This window comes from Pseudophryne corroboree, chromosome 3 (genome assembly GCF_028390025.1).
Source record: "Pseudophryne corroboree isolate aPseCor3 chromosome 3, aPseCor3.hap2, whole genome shotgun sequence".
Taxonomy (NCBI): Eukaryota; Metazoa; Chordata; class Amphibia; order Anura; family Myobatrachidae; genus Pseudophryne; species Pseudophryne corroboree.
Window position 1 is genome coordinate 375,962,429 of NC_086446.1, and position 25,620 is coordinate 375,988,048.

Sequence of the window (25,620 nt, forward strand, 5' to 3'; positions counted from 1 at the left end):
AGGAATTTAGAGGAAATGCCAGGTGGACGGTAAATGACAGCAACTCGAAGATTAGTGGGTTGGTAGAGGCGAATTGCATGGACCTCAAATGTAGAGAATGTAAGAGATGGTTCTGGAGGTATAAGTTGGTATGTGTAGCTTGAGGGTAAAAGGATCCCAACACCACCCCCATGATGGGCTTCTGACAAAATTAACCCTAGTATGACTGTGTGTGCGTATAAATGTGCTAGGGAATATAGATTGTAAGCTCCACTGGGCCAGGGATTGATGTGAATGACTAAATATTCTCTGTAAAGTGCTGCGGAATATGTGTGCGCTATATAAATAACTGGTAATAAATAATAAATTGTCTGAGGGGGCAGTTGTCTAAGTGAGGAAATATAAGAAGCTTGGAAATTACAAAGTTAGGAAAATTTAAAATAACAGTTGTTAAACCAACAGTTGAAAAAAATTGGAAATCAGGTAATTTCACTATTTAACTTACATTTTCCATAAGCACTTACCTAACTATCTATACTTTTAATTAACAAACACCATGGGGTATATTTACTAAAAATCGTATTTTTCAGAATGAGATTATTAAGTTCCAACACGAATGACATCGAATGTGTAAAGTTGCAACTTTTTGAATTTATTACGACTCATTTACTAAGCTGTCGTATTTTTCTTTTTCGTGTTTTCCGATGTCGATGTCATTCGTGTTTTTCAAAGGTAGAATGCGGCCGATTTTGAGGATTTGCGACCGTGTTATGAGGTTTTTTCACGACTGCATAATTTTTCGTTTACGGCAGTGTTTATCCGTTCCCGGCCGCATTTTTTTTCTAAGTTTCGTTTTTGTCACTCGTCCGTGATTGGTTTGATTCGTGATGGAGGAGTGTCTGTGCTCATTACTATAAAACCGCCCCAAACCGTCCGCACCTCGTGGGTTTAGCTAGTGGAGAGGTGAGAGGAAGGTGTGTTAGGAGTTGGTGAGTTGTTTGGAGTTTTTGGCGGTTTTGAGGAGGTTCTTTGCGATTGTTGAGTGCTGTACTGTGTGTGTAAGTAGTCTTGTCATACTTGTTGTGTAGTTATTTAAAAGTCTGTCTAGTTTTTTGTCTTTTTTTTTTAAGGTCTATTGTCATTGTGAGTAAGTGTGTGTGTGTGTGTGTGTGTGTGTGTTTGGTGTGTGGTGTGTAGTGATAGTGGAGGAGTGTGTTTAGTGTTTTTTTTTATCAGTGTTATTTGTTGTTTGTCCTGATTATGTCCCAGTCAGAGGTGAGTGAGAGGGAGGAGGTGAGTGAGAGGAAGGAGGTGAGTGAGGGGGAGGAGGTGAGTGAGAGGGAGGAGGTGAGTGAAGTGGAGGAGGTTAGTGAGGAGGAGGGGGAGGTTGCTGCTGCGGCCTCCAGTAATAGTGACAGTGATGGTGCTGTGGCTCCGCAGCCACGCACCACTACAAAGACGGGCCGCAATGTTAAATTCAGCTACGCTGAAAATATGGCTTTGGTGCGGGAGCTGATGAGGCATCATCGGCAGCTGTTTGGCCATGATTCTGCATAGGTGTCGTCACGCAGGAAGACTGTTCTGTGGGGGAAGGTTGTTGCAGCTGTGAATAGTGAGGGTGTGGTGAGGCGGACCGAGGACACGTGTCGTAAGCGATTCTACGACATCAAGCGCCGTGTCAAGGCTAAGATGTCGAAGGAGGCTAAATCAGCCCGCTAAACATGGGGTGGACAGTGACACCCCTTCCGAGTGTCCTATCGGAATTGGGAGGAGCCTGTGCGTACTCTGATTCCGCCAGAAGTGGTTGGTGCGACTCATGTCCGGGATTCGGATCGGCCAAGGCAGGATGGTGAGTTTATTATTGTTTTTTATTTATAATTTTAACATGATGTAGTTTTAATCACAATTAGTTTAGTTTTTTACCTTTGTATTGTCAATTTAGCAGGTTGTCTTTGCCTTTTTCTGGTGTTTAAATTCAAAAGTAAATTGTTGTCACTGTATTTTAATGAAGTGTGATTCATGTGTTTTTTGCTAATTTTTTAAATTATAATTTTTCAATGGACTTATGGTTATTGTGTGTTGATCTGGGTTTTCTTTTGTGTGGTTGATGTGATTTTTCAAGCATATTTTTTTTTTTGATGCTTACAATTTGTTTTAGATATTTGTGGGTAGTGGTTTGTTGTTAGCAAAATTTAGTAACATATCGTGCTATATTCAGGTTGTGTCAAGCTACCAAGGGGTAAATTTACTAAGATGGGAGTTATATTGAAGATGGGATGTTGAACATAGCAACCAATAAGATTCTACTTCACATTTATCTAGCACCTTCTAGAAGATAATACCTGGAATCTGATTGGTTGCTACATCCCATCTCAAACAGAGCTGGCTTAAGGATTCAGGGGGCCCGGGGTACTTACGACAGGGGGGCCCTAAGAGCTAAAATGAAAACCATAATTTCTTTAATCACTACAAAGTATAATATATATATATATATATATATATATATATATATATACACGCACACACACGCATATATGTCTATATTATTCTGTATGTATATATATATATATATATATATATATATATATATAGAAGAACGTATGGTGGCACTCAGAAAAATGACAGCAGAGGCAACGCTGATGCGGTCAACGTTTCAGGGATGGTTCCCTTTTATCAAGACACAACCAGCAACCTGTGATACAAAACATTTAAATACAAAACCGGTACCTGGCAGGACTCCAATCGCGTGGCTACATCCGTCCCTCCCCACCGCCAGACGACGACGTCATTAGTGCAGGACTGCACCGGTATACCACGTCAGGCGGGTAGGGGGCGTGGCTAAGCACACGTCGGGGCATTGCTAGGCAACCATAGACAACAGGAAGTGCAGACGTACTGAAATGACAATTTTACAATACAAAAACGTAAAAATAACAAACAGTTAGAAACACCTATGGATATATATATAGTGCAAAGGATGGCGGCACTCCGAGTCTTGTAATAATGAATTAAGTTTTCACTTTATTAGCTCAACAGGAGATAACAGAATGTGACAAGGATAAACAAATATATACCCACACCAGGGCATGTCATAATTACCTGATCGCATCCGCTGTGAGCGTCCCGTCCATGTCGTCTCCTGACGATGGGCAGCAGGCCCGAAATGTTGAGCTAATAGAGTGAAAACGTAATTCATTATTACAAGACCGCCGCCATCCTTTGCACTACATCGGATCTAATCCATGGGGGGCACCGGAGCATTTAACTACTTATAAAAGGAGCCAGTGCCGGCCTGAATCCACGGTGTGTGTGTGTGTGTGTGTGTGTGTGTGTGTGTGTGTGTGTGTGTGTGTGTGTGTATGTATATATATATATATATATACACACACACACATACATACACATATATATAATTTTGTATACACAGATATCATTTTATATACGTATACAGGTTGAGTATCCCTTATCCAAAATGCTTGGGACCAGAGGAATTTTGGATATCGGATTTTCTCTGACGTCCTAGTGGATGCTGGGACTCCGTCAGGACCATGGGGATTAGCGGCTCCGCAGGAGACAGGGCACAAAAATAAAAGCTTTAGGACTAGGTGGTGTGCACTGGCTCCTCCCCCTATGACCCTCCTCCAAGCCTCAGTTAGGTTTTTGTGCCCGTCCGAGCAGGGTGCAATCTAGGTGGCTCTCCTAAAGAGCTGCTTAGAAAAAGTTATTAGGTTTTTTATTTTCAGTGAGTCCTGCTGGCAACAGGCTCACTGCAACGAGGGACTTAGGGGAGAAGAAGTGAACTCACCTGCGTGCAGGATGGATTGGCTTCTTAGGCTACTGGACACCATTAGCTCCAGAGGGATCGAACACAGGCCCAGCCATGGAGTCCGGTCCCGGAGCCGCGCCGCCGACCCCCTTGCAGATGCCGAAAAGTGAAGAGGTCCAGAAACCGGCGGCAGAAGACTTTTCAGTCTTCATGAGGTAGCGCACAGCACTGCAGCTGTGCGCCATTGTTGTCAGCACACTTCACACCAGCGGTCACTGAGGGTGCAGGGCGCTGGGGGGGGGCGCCCTGGGCAGCAATGATAATACCTTGTTCTGGCTAAAAATACATCACATATAGCCCCTGGGGCTATATGGATGTATTTAACCCCTGCCAGGTCTCACAAACACCGGGAGAAGAGCCCGCCGAAATAGGGGGCGGGGCCTATCTCCTCAGCACACAGCGCCATTTTCCTGCACAGCTCCGCTGCGAGGAAGGCTCCCAGGACTCTCCCCTGCACTGCACTACAGAAACAGGGTAAAAAAACAGAGAGGGGGGGCACTTTTTTGGCGATATTGATATATTAAGCTGCTATAAAGGAAACAACACTTCTGTAGGGTTGTTCCTATATATTTATAGCGCTTGGGTGTGTGCTGGCAAACTCTCCCTCTGTCTCCCCAAAGGGCTAGTGGGGTCCTGTCTTCGATAAGAGCATTCCCTGTGTGTCTGCTGTGTGTCGGTACGTGTGTGTCGACATGTATGAGGACGATGTTGGTGTGGAGGCGGAGCAATTGCCGGTAATGGTGATGTCACCCCCTAGAGAGTCGACACCGGAATGGATGGCTTTGTTTATGGAATTACGTGATAATGTCAGCACGTTACAAAAATCAGTTGACGACATGAGACGGCCGGAAAACCAGTTAGTACCTGTCCAGGCGTCTCAGACACCGTCAGGGGCTGTAAAACGCCCTTTACCTCAGTCGGTCGACACAGACCCAGACACGGACACCGAATCTAGTGTCGACGGTGAAGAAACAAACGTATTTTCCAGTAGGGCCACACGTTATATGATCACGGCAATGAAGGAGGCTTTGCATATCTCTGATACTGCAAGTACCACAAAAAGGGGTATTATGTGGGGTCTGAAAAAACTACCTGTAGTTTTTCCTGAATCAGAGGAATTGAATGAAGTGTGTGATGAAGCGTGGGTTAACCCCGATAGAAAACTGCTAATTTCAAATAAGTTATTGGCATTATATCCTTTCCCGCCAGAGGTTAGGGTGCGCTGGGAAACACCCCCTAGGGTGGATAAGGCACTCACACGCTTATCAAAACAAGTGGCGTTACCGTCTCCTGAAACGGCCGCCCTCAAGGATCCAGCTGATAGGAGGCTGGAAACTACCCTGAAAAGTATATACACTCATACTGGTGTTATACTGCGACCAGCCATCGCCTCAGCATGGATGTGCAGTGCTGGGGTGGTTTGGTCGGATTCCCTGACTGAAAATATTGATACCCTGGATAGGGACAGTATTTTATTGACTATAGAGCAATTAAAGGATGCTTTTCTTTATATGCGAGATGCTCAGAGGGATATTTGCACTCTGGCATCGAGAGTAAGTGCGATGTCCATATCTGCCAGAAGAAGTTTATGGACGCGACAGTGGTCAGGTGATGCGGATTCCAAACGGCATATGGAAGTATTGCCGTATAAAGGGGAGGAATTATTTGGGGTCGGTCTATCGGATTTGGTGGCCACGGCAACAGCCGGGAAATCCACCTTTTTACCTCAGGTCCCCTCCCAACAGAAAAAGACACCGTCTTTTCAGCCGCAGTCCTTTCGTTCCTATAAGAACAAGCGGGCAAAAGGACAGTCATATCTGCCCCGAGGCAAAGGAAAGGGTAAGAGAGTGCACCAAGCAGCTCCCTCCCAGGAGCAGAAGCCCTCCCCGGCTTCTGCAAAGCCCTCAGCATGACGTTGGGGCTTTACAAGCGGACTCAGGGGCGGTGGGGGGTCGACTCAAGAATTTCAGCGCACAGTGGGCTCACTCACAGGTGGACCCCTGGATCCTGCAGGTAGTATCTCAGGGTTACAGGTTGGAATTCGAGAAGTCTCCCCCTCGCCGGTTCCTAAAGTCTGCTCTGCCAACGTCTCCCTCAGACAGGGCGACGGTATTGGAAGCCATTCACAAGCTGTATTCTCAGCAGGTGATAGTCAAGGTACCCCTCCTACAACAGGGAAAGGGGTATTATTCCACACTATTTGTGGTACCGAAGCCGGACGGCTCGGTAAGACCTATTCTAAATCTGAAATCTTTGAACCTGTACATACAAAAATTCAAGTTCAAGATGGAGTCACTCAGAGCAGTGATAGCGAATCTGGAAGAAGGGGACTTTATGGTGTCCCTGGACATCAAGGTTGCTTACCTGCATGTCCCAATTTGCCCTTCACATCAAGGGTACCTCAGGTTCGTGGTGCAAAACTGTCATTATCAGTTTCAGACGCTGCCGTTTGGATTGTCCACGGCACCTCGGGTCTTTACCAAGGTAATGGCCGAAATGATGTTTCTTCTGCGAAGAAAAGGCGTATTAATTATCCCTTACTTGGACGATCTCCTGATAAGGGCAAGGTCCAGAGAACAGCTGGAGGACGTAGTAGCACTAACCCAAGTAGTGCTGCAACAGCACGGGTGGATTCTGAATTTTCCAAAATCTCAATTGACCCCGACGACACGTCTGCTGTTCCTGGGAATGATTCTGGACACGGTTCAGAAAAAGGTGTTTCTTCCGGAGGAGAAAGCCAGGGAGTTATCCGAACTTGTCAGGAACCTCCTAAAACCAGGAAAAGTGTCTGTGCATCAATGCACAAGAGTCCTGGGAAAAATGGTGGCTTCTTACGAAGCGATTCCATTCGGCAGATTCCACGCACAAACTTTTCAGTGGGATCTGCTGGACAAATGGTCCGGATCGCATCTGCAGATGCATCAGCGGATAACTTTGTCTCCACGGACAAGGGTGTCTCTTCTGTGGTGGTTGCAGAGTGCTCATCTGTTAGAGGGCCGCAGATTCGGCATACAGGACTGGGTCCTGGTGACCACGGATGCCAGTCTGAGAGGCTGGGGAGCGGTCACACAGGGAAGAAACTTCCAGGGAGTGTGGTCAAGCCTGGAGATGTCTCTTCACATAAATATACTGGAGCTAAGAGCAATTTACAATGCTCTAAGCCTGGCAAAACCCCTGCTTCAGGGTCAGCCGGTGTTGATCCAGTCGGACAACATCACGGCAGTCGCCCACGTAAACAGACAGGGCGGCACAAGAAGCAGGAGGGCAATGGCAGAAGCTGCAAGGATTCTTCGCTGGGCGGAAGATCATGTGATAGCACTGTCAGCAGTGTTCATTCCGGGAGTGGACAACTGGGAAGCGGACTTCCTCAGCAGACACGATCTACACCCAGGAGAGTGGGGACTTCATCCAGAAGTCTTCCACATGATTGTGAACCGTTGGGAAAAACCAAAGGTGGATATGATGGCGTCCCGCCTCAACAAAAAACTGGACAGGTATTGCGCCAGGTCAAGAGACCCTCAGGCAATAGCTGTGGACGCTCTGGTAACACCGTGGGTGTTCCAGTCAGTGTATGTGTTTCCTCCTCTGCCTCTCATACCAAAAGTACTGAGAATTATACGGCAAAGGGGAGTAAGAACGATACTCGTGGCTCCGGATTGGCCAAGAAGAACTTGGTACCCGGAACTTCAGGAGATGCTCACGGAAGATCCGTGGCCTCTACCTCTAAGACGGGACCTGCTTCAGCAGGGACCGTGTCTATTCCAAGACTTACCGCGGCTGCGTTTGACGGCATGGCGGTTGAACGCCGAATTCTAAGGGAAAAAGGCATTCCGGAAGAGGTCATCCCTACCCTGGTAAAAGCCAGGAAGGAGGTGACTGCACAACATTATCACCGCATTTGGAGAAAATATGTTGCGTGGTGTGAGGCCAGGAAGGCCCCGACGGAGGAATTTCAACTGGGTCGATTCCTACATTTCCTGCAAACAGGATTGTCTATGGGCCTCAAATTAGGGTCCATTAAGGTTCAAATTTCGGCCCTGTCGATTTTCTTCCAGAAAGAATTGGCTTCAGTTCCTGAAGTCCAGACTTTTGTAAAAGGAGTACTACATATACAGCCCCCGGTTGTGCCCCCAGTGGCTCCGTGGGATCTTAATGTAGTTTTGGATTTTCTCAAATCCCATTGGTTTGAGCCACTCAAATCGGTGGATTTGAAATATCTTACATGGAAAGTAACCATGCTACTGGCCCTGGCTTCAGCCAGGAGAGTGTCAGAATTGGCGGCTTTATCGTATAAAAGCCCATATCTGATTTTCCATTCGGACAGGGCAGAACTGCGGACGCGTCCTCAGTTTCTGCCTAAGGTGGTTTCAGCGTTTCACCTGAACCAGCCTATTGTGGTGCCTGCGGCTACTAGCGATTTGGAGGATTCCAAGTTGCTGGACGTTGTCAGGGCATTGAAAATATATATTTCAAGGATGGCTGGAGTCAGAAAATCTGACTCGCTGTTTATACTGTATGCACCCAACAAGCTGGGTGCTCCTGCTTCTAAGCAGACGATTGCTCGTTGGATTTGTAGCACAATTCAACTTGCACATTCTGTGGCAGGCCTGCCACAGCCTAAATCTATCAAGGCCCATTCCACAAGGAAGGTGGGCTCATCTTGGGCGGCTGCCCGAGGGGTCTCGGCATTACAACTCTGCCGAGCAGCTACGTGGTCGGGGGAGAACACGTTTGTAAAATTCTACAAATTTGATACCCTGGCTAAAGAGGACCTGGAGTTCTCTCATTCGGTGCTGCAGAGTCATTCGCACTCTCCCGTCCGTTTGGGAGCTTTGGTATAATCCCCATGGTCCTGACGGAGTCCCAGCATCCACTAGGACGTCAGAGAAAATAAGATTTTACTTACCGATAAATCTATTTCTCGTAGTCCGTAGTGGATGCTGGGCGCCCATCCCAAGTGCGGATTGTCTGCAATACTTGTACATAGTTATTGTTACAAAAAAATCGGGTTGTTATTGTTGTGAGCCGTCTGTTCAGAGGCTCCTACGTTTGTCATACTGTTAACTGGGTTCAGATCACAGGTTGTACGGTGTGATTGGTGTGGCTGGTATGAGTCTTACCCGGGATTCAAAATCCTTCCTTATTGTGTACGCTCGTCCGGGCACAGTATCCTAACTGAGGCTTGGAGGAGGGTCATAGGGGGAGGAGCCAGTGCACACCACCTAGTCCTAAAGCTTTTATTTTTGTGCCCTGTCTCCTGCGGAGCCGCTAATCCCCATGGTCCTGACGGAGTCCCAGCATCCACTACGGACTACGAGAAATAGATTTATCGGTAAGTAAAATCTTATTTTTCCGTATTTTGGAATAATTGCATACCATAATGAGATATCATGGTAATGGGACCTAAATCTAAGCACAGAATGCATTTATGTCACATATACACCTTATACACCCAGCCTGATGGTAATTTTAGCCAATATTTTTTATAACTTTGTGCATTAAACAAAGTGTGTGTACATTCACACAATTCATTTATGTTTCATATACACCTTATACACACAGTCTGAAGGTCATTTAATACAATATTTTTAATAACTTTGTGTATTAAACAAAGTTTGTGTACATTGAGCCATCAAAAAACAAAGGTTTCACTATCTCAGTCTCACTCAAAAAAGTCTGTATTTCGGAATATTCCGTATTTCGGAATATTTGGATATGGGATACTCAACCTGTATATATATATATATATATATATATACACACACACATACACGTCCATATATAAATGCATATACACCAATATATACAGTATATATACGGGGTATATATATATATATATATATATATGTATACACACACAGACACATGCATTTATACACACACTATAATAATATATATGTATATATACACATACCTAAACTATAAATGCAGCCAGCCTTACTGTTATTGGATAGCAGTCGCTCAGCTATCCTGCGTACAGCACCGGCGTTTGGCAAGGGGGAGCCGGGACAGGCAGCCAGGAGCCATGACAGCCACCCTGTATGCAGCGCCGGCGTTTGGAAGTGTGGAGCCAGGACAGGCAGCCGGGAGCTGGAACATCCATTGCTCAGCTGTCCTGCGCGCGGCGCCGACGTTTGGCAGTGGGAAGCCTGGAGCCGAGACAGCCGGAGCTCAGGTACACTGCTTGTGGCGCCGGCGTTTAGCAGTGCAGCCGGGAGCCAGGAGCGCAGCAACGCTGCGGTGGGTAGCGGGGATCCAATTCTGGGCCCTGCATTGCCAAAAAAGCCTGATATAGTCTTCCAAAGAGCACCGAACTTGAAAAGCAGACTGGCTCCGAGTAGAATCACTAGGCCTGAGACATCACAGCTCCAGGCCGGCTCCATTATTCCCACCAAAGGGTGCTTTCCATGCTCCAGGTGTATATGCTGTAAGCATATGGAGCGCAAACAGTTTGAATATAAGTTGGATACGGGCAGAATTTTCAAACTATATCATCTGGTGAATTGCAATACAGAGTTTGTAGTATATAGAATCACTTGCAGTTGCAATATGTCACATGTAGGGAAGACAAAAAGAGCAGCCAAAATCAGAGTACAAGAACATATGAGAAACATAAAAAATAAGGTAGCCACTCATAGTCTGTCCAGACACTATGAAGAGAAACACAACTCCCTAATTAATAGGGAAAATTTCACGTTTACTATTTTGGAATTCATACCGATTGACATAAGAGGCAGCAGTCGAGAACTTACACTGTCAAAACGTGAAGCGTTCTGGATTTATACTTTAAACACTCAAGCCCAGAGAGGCCACAATGAGGGCATTGATATTGTTTCTTTCCTCTAGTCCTCTAGAAATAGGAATCACCTAAATGAAGGTCAATCATTAGAATTATTCCTTTCCATCTTATTTTTTGGCTTTCCCCTCTTGTCCTCTTTTCTTTATTTGTATCTTTATACTGATAATATAGGGCCACTATATGTAGCAATTGAATTACTAATCTGTATTGATTATCTGAATAAGAGCAATATATTGCAATGTAAATGGAGAATCATGAAGTTAATTGAGCTAGGTACTCCCTACATAGTATAAGTTAATATTTTATACAGGAGTAATTGCATTTAATCGAAGCTTGTGGACACTAGAATTACCTGAAGGATGGCTACAATATTTATGTCATATTAAGGGTTTAATAATTATGGATTGGGTTGATGAAGTAATTATCACTTTTAAGAAAAGTTTATTAATATAGTACTGCCTACACCTGTTGATATGAGTAAAAAAAAAACACAATTTATGCACAAAATTGCAGTCTAACTAGTAAATATTAAATACTGAGAGTTAGGACTGTTTTATGATGGGAATGAATAGTTAAATCATTATTATGTATAGCTACAATTTTTATGCCACATTAAGGGTTGAATAATTAGGGAGTGGGTTGATGAAGAAATTATCACTTACTAATATAGAACTGCCTATACCTGAGGGTATAAGTAAAACAACACAATTTATGCACAAAATTGCAGTCTAACTTATAAATATTAAATACTGATAGCTAGGACTGTTTGTGATTGGAATGAATAGTTAATTAATTATTATGTATCAGTTATTGACATTAAAAGCTGATTGGGGTAATTTATTAATCATTGGGAATTGATGTGTCACATCCTTTAAGGATTAGTTTTCACGTTGTCACTTATAGCAATTACCAATTTATTCACGATCAACATTATTAAAATTAATAACTGTAAAATTAATAACTGTAATATCAATAGGACCTGAGTCAATTAGTATATTTGAGAATTTGTGCACAGTATCTTCTGATCTAAAATCTATCTGACCGTTAACTAATTGACCGTTGACTAAGCCATTAGAGCTAATGGAACACAGCTTCCGGGTTAGATACAGGAAGCTATGGGGCTGTGGAACGCATCACGCGCCAGATAGAAGGAGCGCATCGTAATAGTGCTTGGCGCGTTGCCATGGCGCCCATGGGTGAGTGCAATGCATGACGCGCCGGGTGGAAAAGGCGCGTCATCATAACATGCAGTACGTTGCCATGGCGCTCCTGTCACCGCGAGATGTCGGTGGACAGAGATGCGCTATGGCAGGGATAGGAACATTGTCACGGCATCTCCGTCACCGCGCGAAGACGGGAGACGGAGACACGCCTAGGTAACTATGGTTACCTAGGTAACAAAGTAACAATAGGAAACTCCATTTGCCTGGTGGAACGCACGCCATGGTAGTAATTGGAGAGCAATTATCAAATTAAATCTCTCTCTCCTTAAGACACAGCACCAATCCTTTTTTAATTAATTAAGGAATTGTTATTGGGGTCGTTTTTTAGGTTAACATAAGTTCATTACACACCGGTAACAGAAAAATATGGAGTTTTAAACACTTTCTTGCTAATCATCAGATAGGAAGTGATGTAGTCAATTAAGGGCTTTTTAAACCCAGGATTTCCAGCCCTCAGACCATGCAGCAGCTAGGAGTGTTACTTTCTGTGGAGAGGTAAGCATGTTAACTTCATGGTTCTCCATGTTATCTGAACATGTTATCACTAAAAAATTGGTGAAAATCAGTAATAGCTTTCTCTATGTTACACCTTTTTCTTGAAATATGCCACTGTTGAAGAGAAATGCTTTGGAGTGTTTCTTCATCAGCTCCAGTTATGTTATGCTATGTCAATCCCTGATTAAGCAGCACTGACCAGGTCTGCTTGGGAAACAATCTCCATATATGGGATTTTTATAAAATGCTAAAAATGCTATAAAATGCTTTTTATAAAAGTGCTATACTACCCGTATATTTTGTCTAATTATAGGCACAATTGCAGTGGTTTGCCTTGTTCAAATTGATACCTGGACGATATCCAGTGATTAGCTGCTCCAATTGGCTTTATTTAATTGAATCGGTATGTATGACGAATATAATAAGGATGTCACCCCACAGGGGAATTATATTACAAACATCACACCCGTCTATATTTTGTCTAATCATAGGCATTGTTGCGGTGATTTACCCTGTCCAAATAAACGCTGGGACGACACTCAGTGATCAGTCACTTTATGGGCTTGATGTAATCTAATTGGTATGTACGATGAATATACTAAATAAGACATATTTCAAGGGGGATTAAAATGACAAATATTATACCCATCTACATATTCTGTTTAATCATAGGTACTATTACAGTGGTTCACTTTGTCTAAATTGACATCTGGAAGATATCCAGTGACTTGCCATTTTATGGGCTTAATTGAATTAAATTGGTATGTATGATGAATGTGGTATGGGCGATCACATTATAAATACCACACCCAAGAGTTAAATAGAATCTCTTTTCCATTATAGATTCAGAATTACTCTAAATTTAAAAAAAGGTTTATACCCAGTGGATAATCAGTGAAAAGGGTTACTTCCAATTCAATTTAAATTGGTATGTATAATCTGTGCCAATGCGAATAAAAATAAAAGTAAATAAAATATAAAACAATTATTTATATGTATATCTACACTTCAAACTTCCAATTGGTGAATATTAAGCGAATATTAGTAACGCTTCATCAGAGAGTTATCTACACATTCTGTTGGTCCCATATTTATTAAAAGTTGAACGTATAAATATGTTTAACATTCAAATATGATCAGACAACTCTTTCTGACTAAGTATGAAGCAGTAAGGCTAATTAAAAGCCCAATAGAATCCTTGTAAACCAGTCCTCCTCCTCTGTTCCTCCTCACATAATATATCCTGTCCATATATTATTATGGTAATATTCTTTTGGTAACATATGTTATGATTTTACAGATACCCCATATGGTGAAATTTGGTCCGATACTATTTTAAGCATTGTTAAATTGCCTTTTTGAAGACACGATAAGATGTATGTCAATATTGTGATTCTTTGGTATGTATTCAATAAGCTTGTGAAGAGAGTTAATTGTATTATAACTAGAAGAGTGAAGTTGTTTATGAATGTTTCTGTATTGTTTAGATTAATACACCCCTGATGAAGTCTGTAGGACGAAACGTGTTGGGTTAGCACATTGTTCTCTGACATCTCTTCAAAGAAGATCATTTTGATGTTGTTTGAATTACCAACACAACTATCATCTGTACAAACATTGTTTATTGTTATTCTGGGCAAATTGTAAACAGTTTTATGTATTGCTTTTTAAAAAAAATAAACAGTCTCTCTTTTTTAAGATTATTTTATTATACAAAACTTGTACATACCAAAGTACGACATCAGCTCCCTGGGGAAATCTCTTCTTTCAATATATATATATATATATATATATATATATATATATATGTATACACACACAGACATATGCATTTATACACACACTATAATAATATATATGTATATATACACATACCTAAACTTTAAATGCAGCCAGCCTAACTGTTATTGGATAGCAGTCGCTCAGCTATCCTGCGTACAGCGCCGGTGTTTAGCAAGGGGGAGCCGGGACAGGCAGCCAGGAGCCATGACAGCCACCCTGTATGCAGCGCCGGCGTTTGGAAGTGTGGAGCCAGGACAGGCAGCCGGGAGCCGGGACATCCATTGCTCAGCTGTCCTGCGCGCGGCGCCGACGTTTGTCAGTGGGAAGCCTGGAGCCGGGACAGCTGGAGCTCAGGTACACTGCTTGTGGCGCCGGCGTTTAGCAGTGCAGCCGGGAGTCAGGAGCGCAGCAACGCTGCGGTGGGAAGCGGGGCACCCTTTTAAAAAAGGGGGCCTGGGGTACATACCCCCAGGGCCCCCCCCTTAATCCGGCTCTGATCTCAAATAGAACTCCCATCTTAGTAAATTTACCCCCAAGTTTGGGTTTTAAGTAGTATAATATTGTGCATTATGCACCTTTGTGTATGGATTGGTTGGTGAAATTGTTTATTAATTCATCTATACACACCCAATGAAGTCATGCAGAAAAGCATAAGAATAGTTTAGTTTACTTCTCATCAGGTTCCACATATGTTTATATCACAATAAGGAATTTGCATAAACAGATAAACATAATAGTATGTTCATTAGTACATTCTTCATATTTTTACAGTACGAAAGAGAAGCAGCACAGCCAGGCCACATCCCACACTGCCAAGAGATGCACATGCTGGCGATGCAGGTAAGAATTTAGTGTACACACATATTCTGAAAACACAGAGAAAAGCAGAATGTTAATGTTTATCTTATCACATAGGTTCTTCTTCAGCAAACCCCCCTCCACCAAGGAGCCCATCACAGGGCTCGGATCCTCAACATAGGAGGGCAACCAAGAGACGCCGTCTTGAGGCTGAATCACCATCAGCATCCTCACCACCCCAACGGCGCATCTCCATAGTGTCGGCCCTGCCACCACAAGCCATTTTGGCAAGCCCAGAAAGCGAGGATCCTCAATCCCCTCAGCTGTCTGGTGAGTAAACATAACAATTACTTGTAAAGAAGTTAAAAAACAGTGGGGTAGATGTATTAACCTGGAGAAGACATAAGGAAGTGATAAACCAGTTATATGTGCAAGGTGATAAAGGCAGCAGCCAAACAAATCCTAACTGTTAATTTACATATTGTAGCTGTTTGGCTTGTGCCTTTATCACCTTGCACATATCACTGGTTTATCACTTCCTTATGCCTTCTCAAGGTTAATTCATCTGCCCCACTGTTTGTGCACAGAAAAAAAAATGTGTCACAAATAAACATTCATCCTTGTAATAATCATCAACAGCAAGCACATGGGGGTTTATGTTTTTTTTTTGTGCATAATTTTCAGAGGTGATGTTGGGCATAGCAACAAATATTTTTTTTATGTTTGCTAGAAACAGCTACATAAATGTTAAGTCTCATCCAATTGTTTTGCATGCCCAACATCACCAGTTCGAAACATAGGCCACCTTAAGACTTTTTCCCCCATTGTTAATGTTTACATTTTTTTCCACTATATTTGTTTAACTTTTGGCCAGACCACTGACTGCCTTGAATAATGTATGAGTGTATGGCTCAACACATTTATTGTATTGTGTGTGTTCTTCAAAAGGAAGCTTCATACACAATATATAAATGTAGTAATTTGTATTTGTTAGAGTTCTTCGTGTTCGAACATTAATTATGGCTCAGAGTCCAACAATTCCCTTAAACATTTTTCAACTGAGTAGTGGACGTTAAAAGCAACACATTTATACAAAAAGGTGAGCTAAATTGTGAAGTTTAGGCAGCAATCTATTTATCAATACCAACATGAATATTAAGAAGTAATGCATGTTGACGTAAAGCTATAATTAGACCAATGCTAAATAATGACTAAATAGTGGCTGTCTTCAACCCCATACAGAACCACCCATCATGGCCGAGGATGCCCAGCAGGAAAGTGACCAGCAGGATACCTACACACTACACCTGCAAGCCATAGATCCTACCCAGACAACCACGCCGCAGGACATACTCCAACCACCCCAAACATCCCACAGCCCCCAATTGAGCCCAACACCACCCCAGCAACAAATGGCCCCGAGTTTTGGAGCAGTTGGGCCACACAACAGGCTCAACACTATGCGTGCCTGAACACCCACACCCAATACCTTGCCAGTCTGCCCCATCAACTGCCGCGACTTAGTCGGAACTCAGGCAGACTGATAGTTCAGGTTGGCAGAATTGCGAATTCAATGACGCAGATGAGGGCAGACAACACCCAAATGCAAGCCAATCTGCAACGCATCATGGATGAACAACAGCGGCAACAACAAACCCTAATTCAATTTATTCAAAACAACCAAACGATAAACGAAAACCTGTCCAGAATTATAGCAAACAGCACTGCCGCTAATACCCAAATGACTGCAAGCCTAAATAACCTCAGCCAAAGCCTTAATGTGTTGGCATCACACCAAGTAAGCTCTAGCTCGGGAACAACTACACCAAGCCAGACCCCAGTTAACTCCCCAGTTAGACGCTCAAGCCGAACCCGGCCCAACGAACCAGGGCAAGCCTCTGCACCCAGCACACACACACAAAAAAAATAATGACGCCTGCAGAAATTTGTTTGTTCCAAATAATGTTTTTTGATTTGTTACACCAAAGATGCCTGTGTTAAAGGTAATACATTTTTCACACGGAATATGTGTATTGTTTAATTTGCAACACAAACCACATGCACATTACTGGATTGGCCCAGATGTCTATTGGTATAAATATATTGCCTGCCCCTAGGTGGCCTCAGCTCAACGTGTGTGCAATCTATGGCACCCAGCACATAGGCCATGCCAGCAAGCTCAGAGAAAGCTACCCTGACTGCATGCCACTGCGACTCCTGGGTAGGGAAGCAGAGAGAGGCATCTATGTGGGCATCCAAGACATCCAAAACCTGAGTGGACATTACCAAATTTAAGGTGAGTGTCATGACCTGTAATCAATACAATACTGTGTTAACTTATATTACATTACATATGCACCACTTACACATAGACGTGTATGTATGTTTTAACTCACCTGAATTAAATATTTAGAAATGGTGGCCTGTGAGATACTAATTACATCGCCAGTCACAGGCTGGAAGCTGCCAGTAGCCATAAAGTGCAACACAGCCAGGAGTTTGTGCAGGCCTGAGGCAGAGCGAGAGCGTGCTGTGTCAGGGTCTAGGTTCAGTTTGACAAGGTCATACAGACGGAAAATGTTTTTTCTATTTAGCCGGACCATCTGTATAACCTGGTCATCGGCCAATTTGTTCAAGTTTAAACGCCCCCTAAAAAAACCAGGCCTGCCCAGCCTACGCGGAACCTGTACAACCTGCTGACCATGTTCAGTTTCCTGGCCTTGCTTTATTGTAGCCTCATGGAGCAGTCTCGGGTATCCCCCAGCAAACAAGAAATCAGTAGTACACACGGTAGCAGCCATTTCAGAGTGAGAGATGTGAAACATGTGCTTGGGTCCCTTTTAAAGGTCCAAAAAATCAGGTGTGAGTAATGTAAAATTGGAAACACATGTAAACACACTTCTCAAAAGCAGGTCTACTTTTTTTTAGGCTTATTTTACGATTAGCATTTTTTTCACGGCCGCACATGCATTTTCACGGAAGAGATTTCAAATACGAATGCTTAGTAAATGACCGAGTTCTATACCTAAACTGTAGCGTTTGACCGATGGTGTATTCATTCGTATTTTTACTACACAGCCGTAAAAAAAATACGAATGCCCTCATCACTGCCGTGATTTGAGTTTAGTAAATTCCCGAGATGACACTTTGAAGAAAAAACACCACCTCGGTCAAAATCGGGAGCTTAGTAAATATACCCCCATGTACCACAAACTGTTTTTCCTAATAGCACTTCACGGTATCCTCATTAATCCATTCCCCTAAGATTAACACTCATGAGTTTTTAACCTATCTATGGGGGTAATTCTGAGTTGATCGCAGCAGGAAATTTTTTAGCAGTTGGGCAAAACCATGTGTACTGCAGGGGGAGCAGATATAACATGTGCAGAGAGAGTTAGATTTGGGTGGGTTATTTTGTTTCTGTGCAGGGTAAATACTGGCTGCTTTATTTTACACTGCAATTTAGATTGCAGATTGAACACACCACACCCAAATCTAACTCTCTCTGCACATGTTATATCTGCCTCCCCTGCAGTGCACATGGTTTTGCCCAACTGCTAAAAAATTTCCTGCTGCGATCAACTCAGAATTACCCCCTATGTATACTTACTATAACATCTTCAATCTGTCACCATAAGAAACTTTCTCACACCTCCCCCAACTATACCTATCTCTCTTCTGCTGCTTTCACTAGCTGGTGACATCCCCAAATCCAGGTCCCATCCACATACCACACTCACATTCAGCTGATACACAACGGAATATGGGGTATATGCAATTGCGGTCGAATTCCGACTGGAATTCGACCGTTTTTAAATTCGACAGTCAAACACCCTCCCGCCGGGACCCGAATTCGACATATTCAATAAAAAACAGATTCGACAGTCCCGCTGTCGAAAAACGGACCAATTGACGATAGTGTGTGTCCTGGATTCGACTTCATGAACGGCACAAAAGTGTGTAAAAAATCCTGAAAAAAAATTAGTGGGTTCGCCCCTCCTAAGCATAACCAGCCTCGGGCTCTTTGAGCCGGTCCTAACATATAGTATCTGAGGTTGAAAAAAGACAATTGTCCATCGAGTTCAACCTATTTGTGGTCTCCTATGCATGATGATTTGACTAAAATTTCTGACTGATGCTGCTGTCAGCCGTTGCATTTTATCCCTATTTATAGTAACTATTATGCATGACTATGCACCATACCCCTGGATATCCTTATCCATTAGGAATTTATCTAACCCATACTTAAAGGTGTTGACAGATTCCGCCATTACAACTCCCTCAGGCAGGGAATTCCAAACACGTATTGTCCTTACCGTGAAAAAGCCTTTACGCCGTATTGTGCGGAATCTCCTCTCCTCTAACCTGAGCGAGTGTCCACGAGTCCTCTGTGTTGATTTAACCAAAAACAGGTCCAGCGCAAGCTCTGTGTATTGTCCCCTTATATATTTGTAGATGTTGATCATATCCCCTCTTAGTCTCCCCTTTTCCAATGTAAACATGCCTAGTCTTTCACGCCTTTCCTTGTATTCCATCGTCTCCATGCCCTTAATTAGTTTGGTCGCCCTCCTCTGAACCTTTTCTAGCTCCAGGATATCCTTAGTAGTACGGTGCCCAGAATTGTACACAGTATTCAAGGTGTGGCCTCACTAGTGATTTATATAACGGGAGTATAATACTCTCGTCCCTAGCATCAATACCCCGTTTTATGCATGCTAATATCTTATTAGCCTTCTTTGCTGCAGTCCTACTTTAGGTACTACTGCTTAGTTTGCTATCTATGAGGACACCCAAGTCCTTTTCCAGTACAGAATCCCCTAATTTTACCAAATTTAGTAGGTAGGTGTAATTTTTGTTCTTGTTACCACAGTGCATTACCTTACACTTGTCTGTGTTGAAGCGCATTCTCCATTTGGCTGCCCATGCTTCTAATTTAACTAAGTCGTTCTGAAGAGACTCGGCATCCTCCTCTGTATTTATAGCCTTACACAATTTGGTATCATCTGCAAAAATAGACACCATGCTCTCTAGACCTTCTGTTAGGTCGTTAATGAAAATATTGAACAATAGCGTTCCTAATACTGAGCCTTGCGGCACACCACTTAGCACTTCAGTCCAAGTTGAAAAAGATCCATTAACCACAACGCGCTGCTCCCTATTATCTAACCAGTTTTTTGCCCAAGTGCATATTGTGCTTCCTAGCCCTGATTCTTGTAGCTTGTAGATAAGTCTCATGTGTGGTACAGTATCGAACGCTTTGGCAAAGTCTAAAAAGATTACATCCACGTTTTTACCCTGATCTAGGTTTGCGCTTACTGTTTCATAAAAGCCAAGTAAGTTGGTTTGACAGGATCTGCCCTTCATAAACCCATGTTGATTCCTTTTAATGACCTTATTGACTTCAAGGAACTTCTGAATACTATCTTATAGAATACCTTCCAATACTTTCCCCACTATAGATGTAAGACTAACTGGGCTATAATTACCTGGTTCAGCTTTACTTCCCTTTTTGAATATAGGCACTACTTCCGCTATACGCCAGTCTTTGGGAACCATACCTGATATAACTGAATCCTTAAAGATCAAAGATAGCGGTTTTGCCACTTCAGAGTGAAGCTCCATTAGAACCCTTGGGTGAATACCATCGGGCCCTGGTGATTTATTAATCTTTAAATGTTTTAATCGGTCACAGACTACTTCCTCGCTTAAATAAGTACCTATCAGTGGGATATTCTCATTATTGAGATTGTGTGTCAGTCCCTGAATTGGGTCCTCTCTAGTGAATACTGTTGAAAAAAACTCATTTAGTGTGTCCGCTATGTCATTATCATTTTTGCTTAAGACTCCCAACTTGTCTTTTAAAGGGCCTATACTCTCCTTCTTTAATCTCTTGCTATTAATGTATTTAAAGAATTTTTGGGGGATTCACTTTGCTTTCCTTTGCTACTAGTTTTTCAGTTTCTACTTTAGCCGCTCTTATTTCCTTTTTGCAAATTTTGTTACATTCCTTATAGTACTGAAATGACTCTGCTTCCCCGTCAGATTTGTATTTTTTAAATGCTCGCCTTTTCTTGCCCATAAGTTCCTTAATCTTTTTGTTAAGCCACATCGGTTTATGATTTTTATTCCTTTTTTTGCTGCTCATAGGAATAAATTTGAGTGTATTTTTAGCTAGCAGGAATTTTAGTACCTCCCATTTCTCCGTAGTATTTTTTCCTAAAAACAAACCTTCCCATTCAATATCCCTGAAAAATACCCTCACCTTTTCAAAATTTGCTTTGCTAAAGTTTAGAGTCCTAGTTGAGCCAGTAAAGGGCTGTTTATGGAAACTGATATTGAATGTGACCATATTGTGGTCGCTGTTTCCTATGGGTTCCCCTACTATAATACCTGATACCAAATCCCCATTGTTTGTTAATACCAGGTCTGCGATTGCATTGTACCTAGTTGGTTCCTCAATTAGTTGGATTAAGTAGTTATCATTAAGTGTGTTTAAAAACATATTGCCCCTAGCAGTATCACATGAATCGTTTTTCCAGTTTATCTCTGGATAGTTAAAATCTCCCATCACTACTATGTCTCCTACTCCTGCTGCTCTTTCAATTTGCTTTAGTAACAATTCCTCATCAGATGCATTGATACCAGGCGGCCTATAGCATACACCCAATACTAACTTTTTTATTCCTTTTTCCCCGCATGCAATTTCTACCCATAATGTCTCGACAGTGTCTACAGTCCCCTCCTGAATATCTTCCCGTATATCAGGTTTTAAAAACGGCTTTACGTAAAGACACACCCCTCCACCCTTTTTATTTAGCCTGTCTCTCCTAAACAGTGTATAGCCCTCTAGATTGACTGTCCAATCATGAGATTCATCCCACCAAGTTTCAGTAATGCCTATAATATCATACTGTTTGCTTGCTGCAAGTATTTCTAGTTCACCCTTTTTACCAGTAATGCTTCTGGCGTTTACATACATACAACTAAGATAAGTATTTTCCCTTGCGTTAGGGACATCTTTCACCTTATGTAGCAATGATGACCTGTAATCGTCATTGGTTAGTGCTTTGGTAAAATCTCTTTTAGTACCCATGTTAGTAACCTTACCGCCTGCTCTTACCCTCCCCCCAACTTCTCCCCCATTTTGTTTACTACCGCCATCCCCACTATTCTCACTGCATGACCCGTAGTTTCTAGCTAAACCCTCCCCCCAGGCTCTTAGTTTAAAATCTCCAACCTTCTAACCATCCTTCCCCCCAGCACCGCTGCCCCCTCCTCAGTCAGATGCAATCCGTCACGACAAAAGAGATGGCGCCTGACTGAGAAGTCCGCCCAGTGTTCCAGGAACACAAACTCCTCTTTCCTGCACCAATCCCTAAGCCACACATTTACCTCCCTAATCTCCCTCTGCCTCCCTGGACTAGCGCATGGCACGGGTAATAATTCCGAGAATATTACCTTAGATGTTTTTGCTTTCAGTTTCTTTCCTAAGTCCCTATAGTCTTTCTTAAGGACATCCCACCTTCCGCTAACTTTGTCATTTCCCAGCCCCTCCCAACAATCTATCTACCCGGTCCGCGATGTGCCATACCCGAGCACCCGGGAGACAACAGACTGTACGGCGATCACGGTCCCGGTAGCAGATTGCCCTATCTGCCTTCCTGGTGATAGAATCCCCTACCATTACCATCTGACTAGGTACCTCACTATCTTTTATCCCAACCGCGCCAGAGGGACCGCTCCTCTGGATGCTAGAGGGAGCAGTCTCCTCCGGCACCGTCATTTCTTCACTGTCATCCTCCGATTCCTCGTCCAATCGGGTAAATTTGTTTGGGTTTGATAGTTCGGAGATGTCGAGCCTCCCCCTCTTTTTCTTCCTTCTGTGACCCAACTGGCTACCTGATCATCATCCTCTTCTACCAGTGACCCCTCCCGCAACTCCTCCACCGTTCTGTCTAAACTACGCTCGAGATTGTGAATCTCCCTCAGTCGCGTAACGGTTTGCTCTAGATCAGTTACCTGGGCTTCCAGGGCAACCGTTCGCACACACCTCGTGCAGATGTAATCACACTGGGCCGGTAGCTCCAGGTGTGCATACATCTTGCACGACATGCACTGAGTGAGGTCCCCAATCACAGCCCCTCCCATATTGTTTGTAAGGTCTAACTCCCAGCAAAAATAAAAAGTAGAAGACAAGCAATCTCACTTATACAATAATTAAGCTGGCTTATACTTATCTATCTTTGTGCGGTTCTTGGTCCTTCACTTTTATGCAGCTGTAGTACTCTCTCCTGCGGCACCTATACTCCACTTAGCAGTTGCAGTTGTTCCAGCTCACTGCACCTCCTTTTCACTCGGCTTCCAGCTCCTGCTAAAAAACAAAACAAAAAAAACCTCACACACACGCACAATCACAGCCCATCTGCTACTCTAAGTAAGAGACCCTCTCACTCACTCACAAGGTCAGCCCCTTGCAGCCTCACCAGTAGTTTAATGGTACTGCAAATGTGTGTTCCTGATTGTGTATTATAAAACTCACCTTTTTCTGTATTCTAACTCACCTTTTTGCTGTTTACAACTCACACTTACAAATCCAAGCAGCACTTAAAAAATACAAGCCCTTACACAGAGCAAAAAAATGTAAAAATATGGGGGGGAAATGACAGGGGATCCCCTGTATTTTAACAACCAGCACCGGGCTCTGCATCCGGTCCCGGTGCAAAAAATATGGGGGACAAAAGACGTAGGGGTCCCCCGTATTTTTCACACCAGCATCGGGCTCCACTAGCTGGAGACATAATGCCACAGCCGGGGGACACTTTTATACCGGTCCCTGCGGCCGTGGCATTAAATCCCCAACTAGTCACCCCTGGCCGGGGTACCCTGGTGGAGTGGGGACCCCTTAAATCAAGGGGTCCCCCCTCCAGCCACCCAAGGGCCAGGGGTGAAGCCCGAGGCTGTCCCCCCCATCCAAGGGCGGCAGATGGGGGGCTGATAGCCAAGTGACAAAATAAAGAATATTGGTTTTTGTAGCAGAACTACAAGTCCCAGCAAGCCTCCCCCGCAAGCTGGTACTTGGAGAACCACAAGTACCAGCAGGCGGGGGGAAACGGGCCCGCTGGTACCTATAGTTCTACTGCAAAAAAAATACCCAAATAAAAACAGTACACACACACTGTGAAAGTAAAACTTTATTACATACATGCACACCGACACACACATACTTACCTATGTTGACACAAGGCTCGGTCCCCTTCTCCACGTAGAATCCACGGGGTACCTGTAAATAAAATTATACTCACAAAAATCCTGTGTAGATCGGTCCTCTTCCTCTTCATGCCCAACACTCCCCAGAGACAGCACTGACTAAGGTAGTGAATGATCTGGTCACTGCTAAATCTAAAGGGCCAGCCTCGGTTCTTCCCGCTTAACACGCAAAACCCAAACGGGGGAAAACGTCATCATCCCGCTGTCGGATTCTTGCGAGATTCGGATTCCATATAAAGAGCCGCACGTCGCCGCCATTTTCACTCGTGCATTGTCGCGATAGAGAGAGGACGTGGCTACGTTCTCTGCCCGAATAGCCCAATATCAGCAAATCTCAGCTCAATATCTCATTATATTATCAGTGCTGCATTGTGGTGACCACTGACCAGTATATGGTAGTACAGTACAGTAGTCCAGTGCTGTATTTTGCTGCCCAGTGTCAGTTCTATTATCCTGAATAGTGCTCAGTATCTGTGCTCATTATTATATTATCAGTGCTGCATTGTGGTGACCACTGACCAGTATATGGTAGTACAGTACAGTAGTCCAGTGCTGTATTTTGCTGCCTAGTGTCAGTTCTATTATCCTGAATAGTGCTCAGTATCTCTGCTCATTATTATATTATCAGTGCTGCATTGTGGTGACCACTGAGCAGTATATAGTAGTACAGTACAGTACAGTAGTCCATTGCTGTATTTTGCTGCCTAGTGTCAGTTCTATTATCCTGAATAGTGCTCAGTATCTGTGCTCATTATTATCAGTGCTACATTGTGGTGACTAAAAGTCCAGTGTCTTGTGCTGCATCTTGCTGCTGTAGGGTGCTGTGGTAGTGTCCTGTCACTGTGCATAGGTCAGCATCATTCCAGTCACAGTGGTATCTGGTATCTATCTAGTGTTATCTAATTCCAGACATTACTGCCGTCTAATTCCAGATATATTACTGGCATATAATTCCACACATTAAAAAATGGAGAACAAAAATGTGGAGGGTAAAATAGGGAAAGATCAAGATCCACTTCCACCTAGTGCTGAAGCTGCTGCCACTAGTCATGGCAGAGACGATGAAATGCCATCAACGTCGTCTGCCAAGGCCGATGCCCAATGTCATAGTAGAGAGCATGTAAAATCCAAAAAAACAAAAGTTCAGTAAAATGACCCAAAAATCTAAATTAAAAGCGTCTGAGGAGAAGCGTAAACTTGCCAATATGCCATTTATGACACAGAGTGGCAAGGAACGGCTGAGGCCCTGGCCTATGTTCATGACTAGTGGTTCAGCTTCACATGAGGATGGAAGCACTCATCCTTCCACTAGAAAAATGAAAAGAGTTAAGCTGGCAAAAGCCCAGCAAAGAACTGTGCATTCTTCTAAATCACAAATCCCCAAGGAGAGTCCAATTGTGTTGGTTGCGATGCCTGACCTTCCCAACACTGGACGGGAAGAGGTGGCTCCT

General features: G+C 43.4%; 1 protein-coding gene across 1 annotated transcript in view; it reads left to right on the plus strand.

Moving 5' to 3' along the window:
• LOC135057286 (serine/arginine repetitive matrix protein 1-like) overlaps positions 1-16,836 on the plus strand; it is an 82,959-nt gene extending 66,123 nt beyond the window's left edge. Inside the window, exons 3-5 of the mRNA XM_063963176.1 lie at positions 14,876-14,944; positions 15,020-15,232; positions 16,145-16,836. Coding sequence (XP_063819246.1) covers positions 14,876-14,944; positions 15,020-15,232; positions 16,145-16,374 — 512 coding nt within the window. The 3' untranslated portion in view covers positions 16,375-16,836. The remainder of the gene's footprint in view (positions 1-14,875; positions 14,945-15,019; positions 15,233-16,144) is intronic.
• Positions 16,837-25,620: the final 8,784 nt, after the last annotated feature.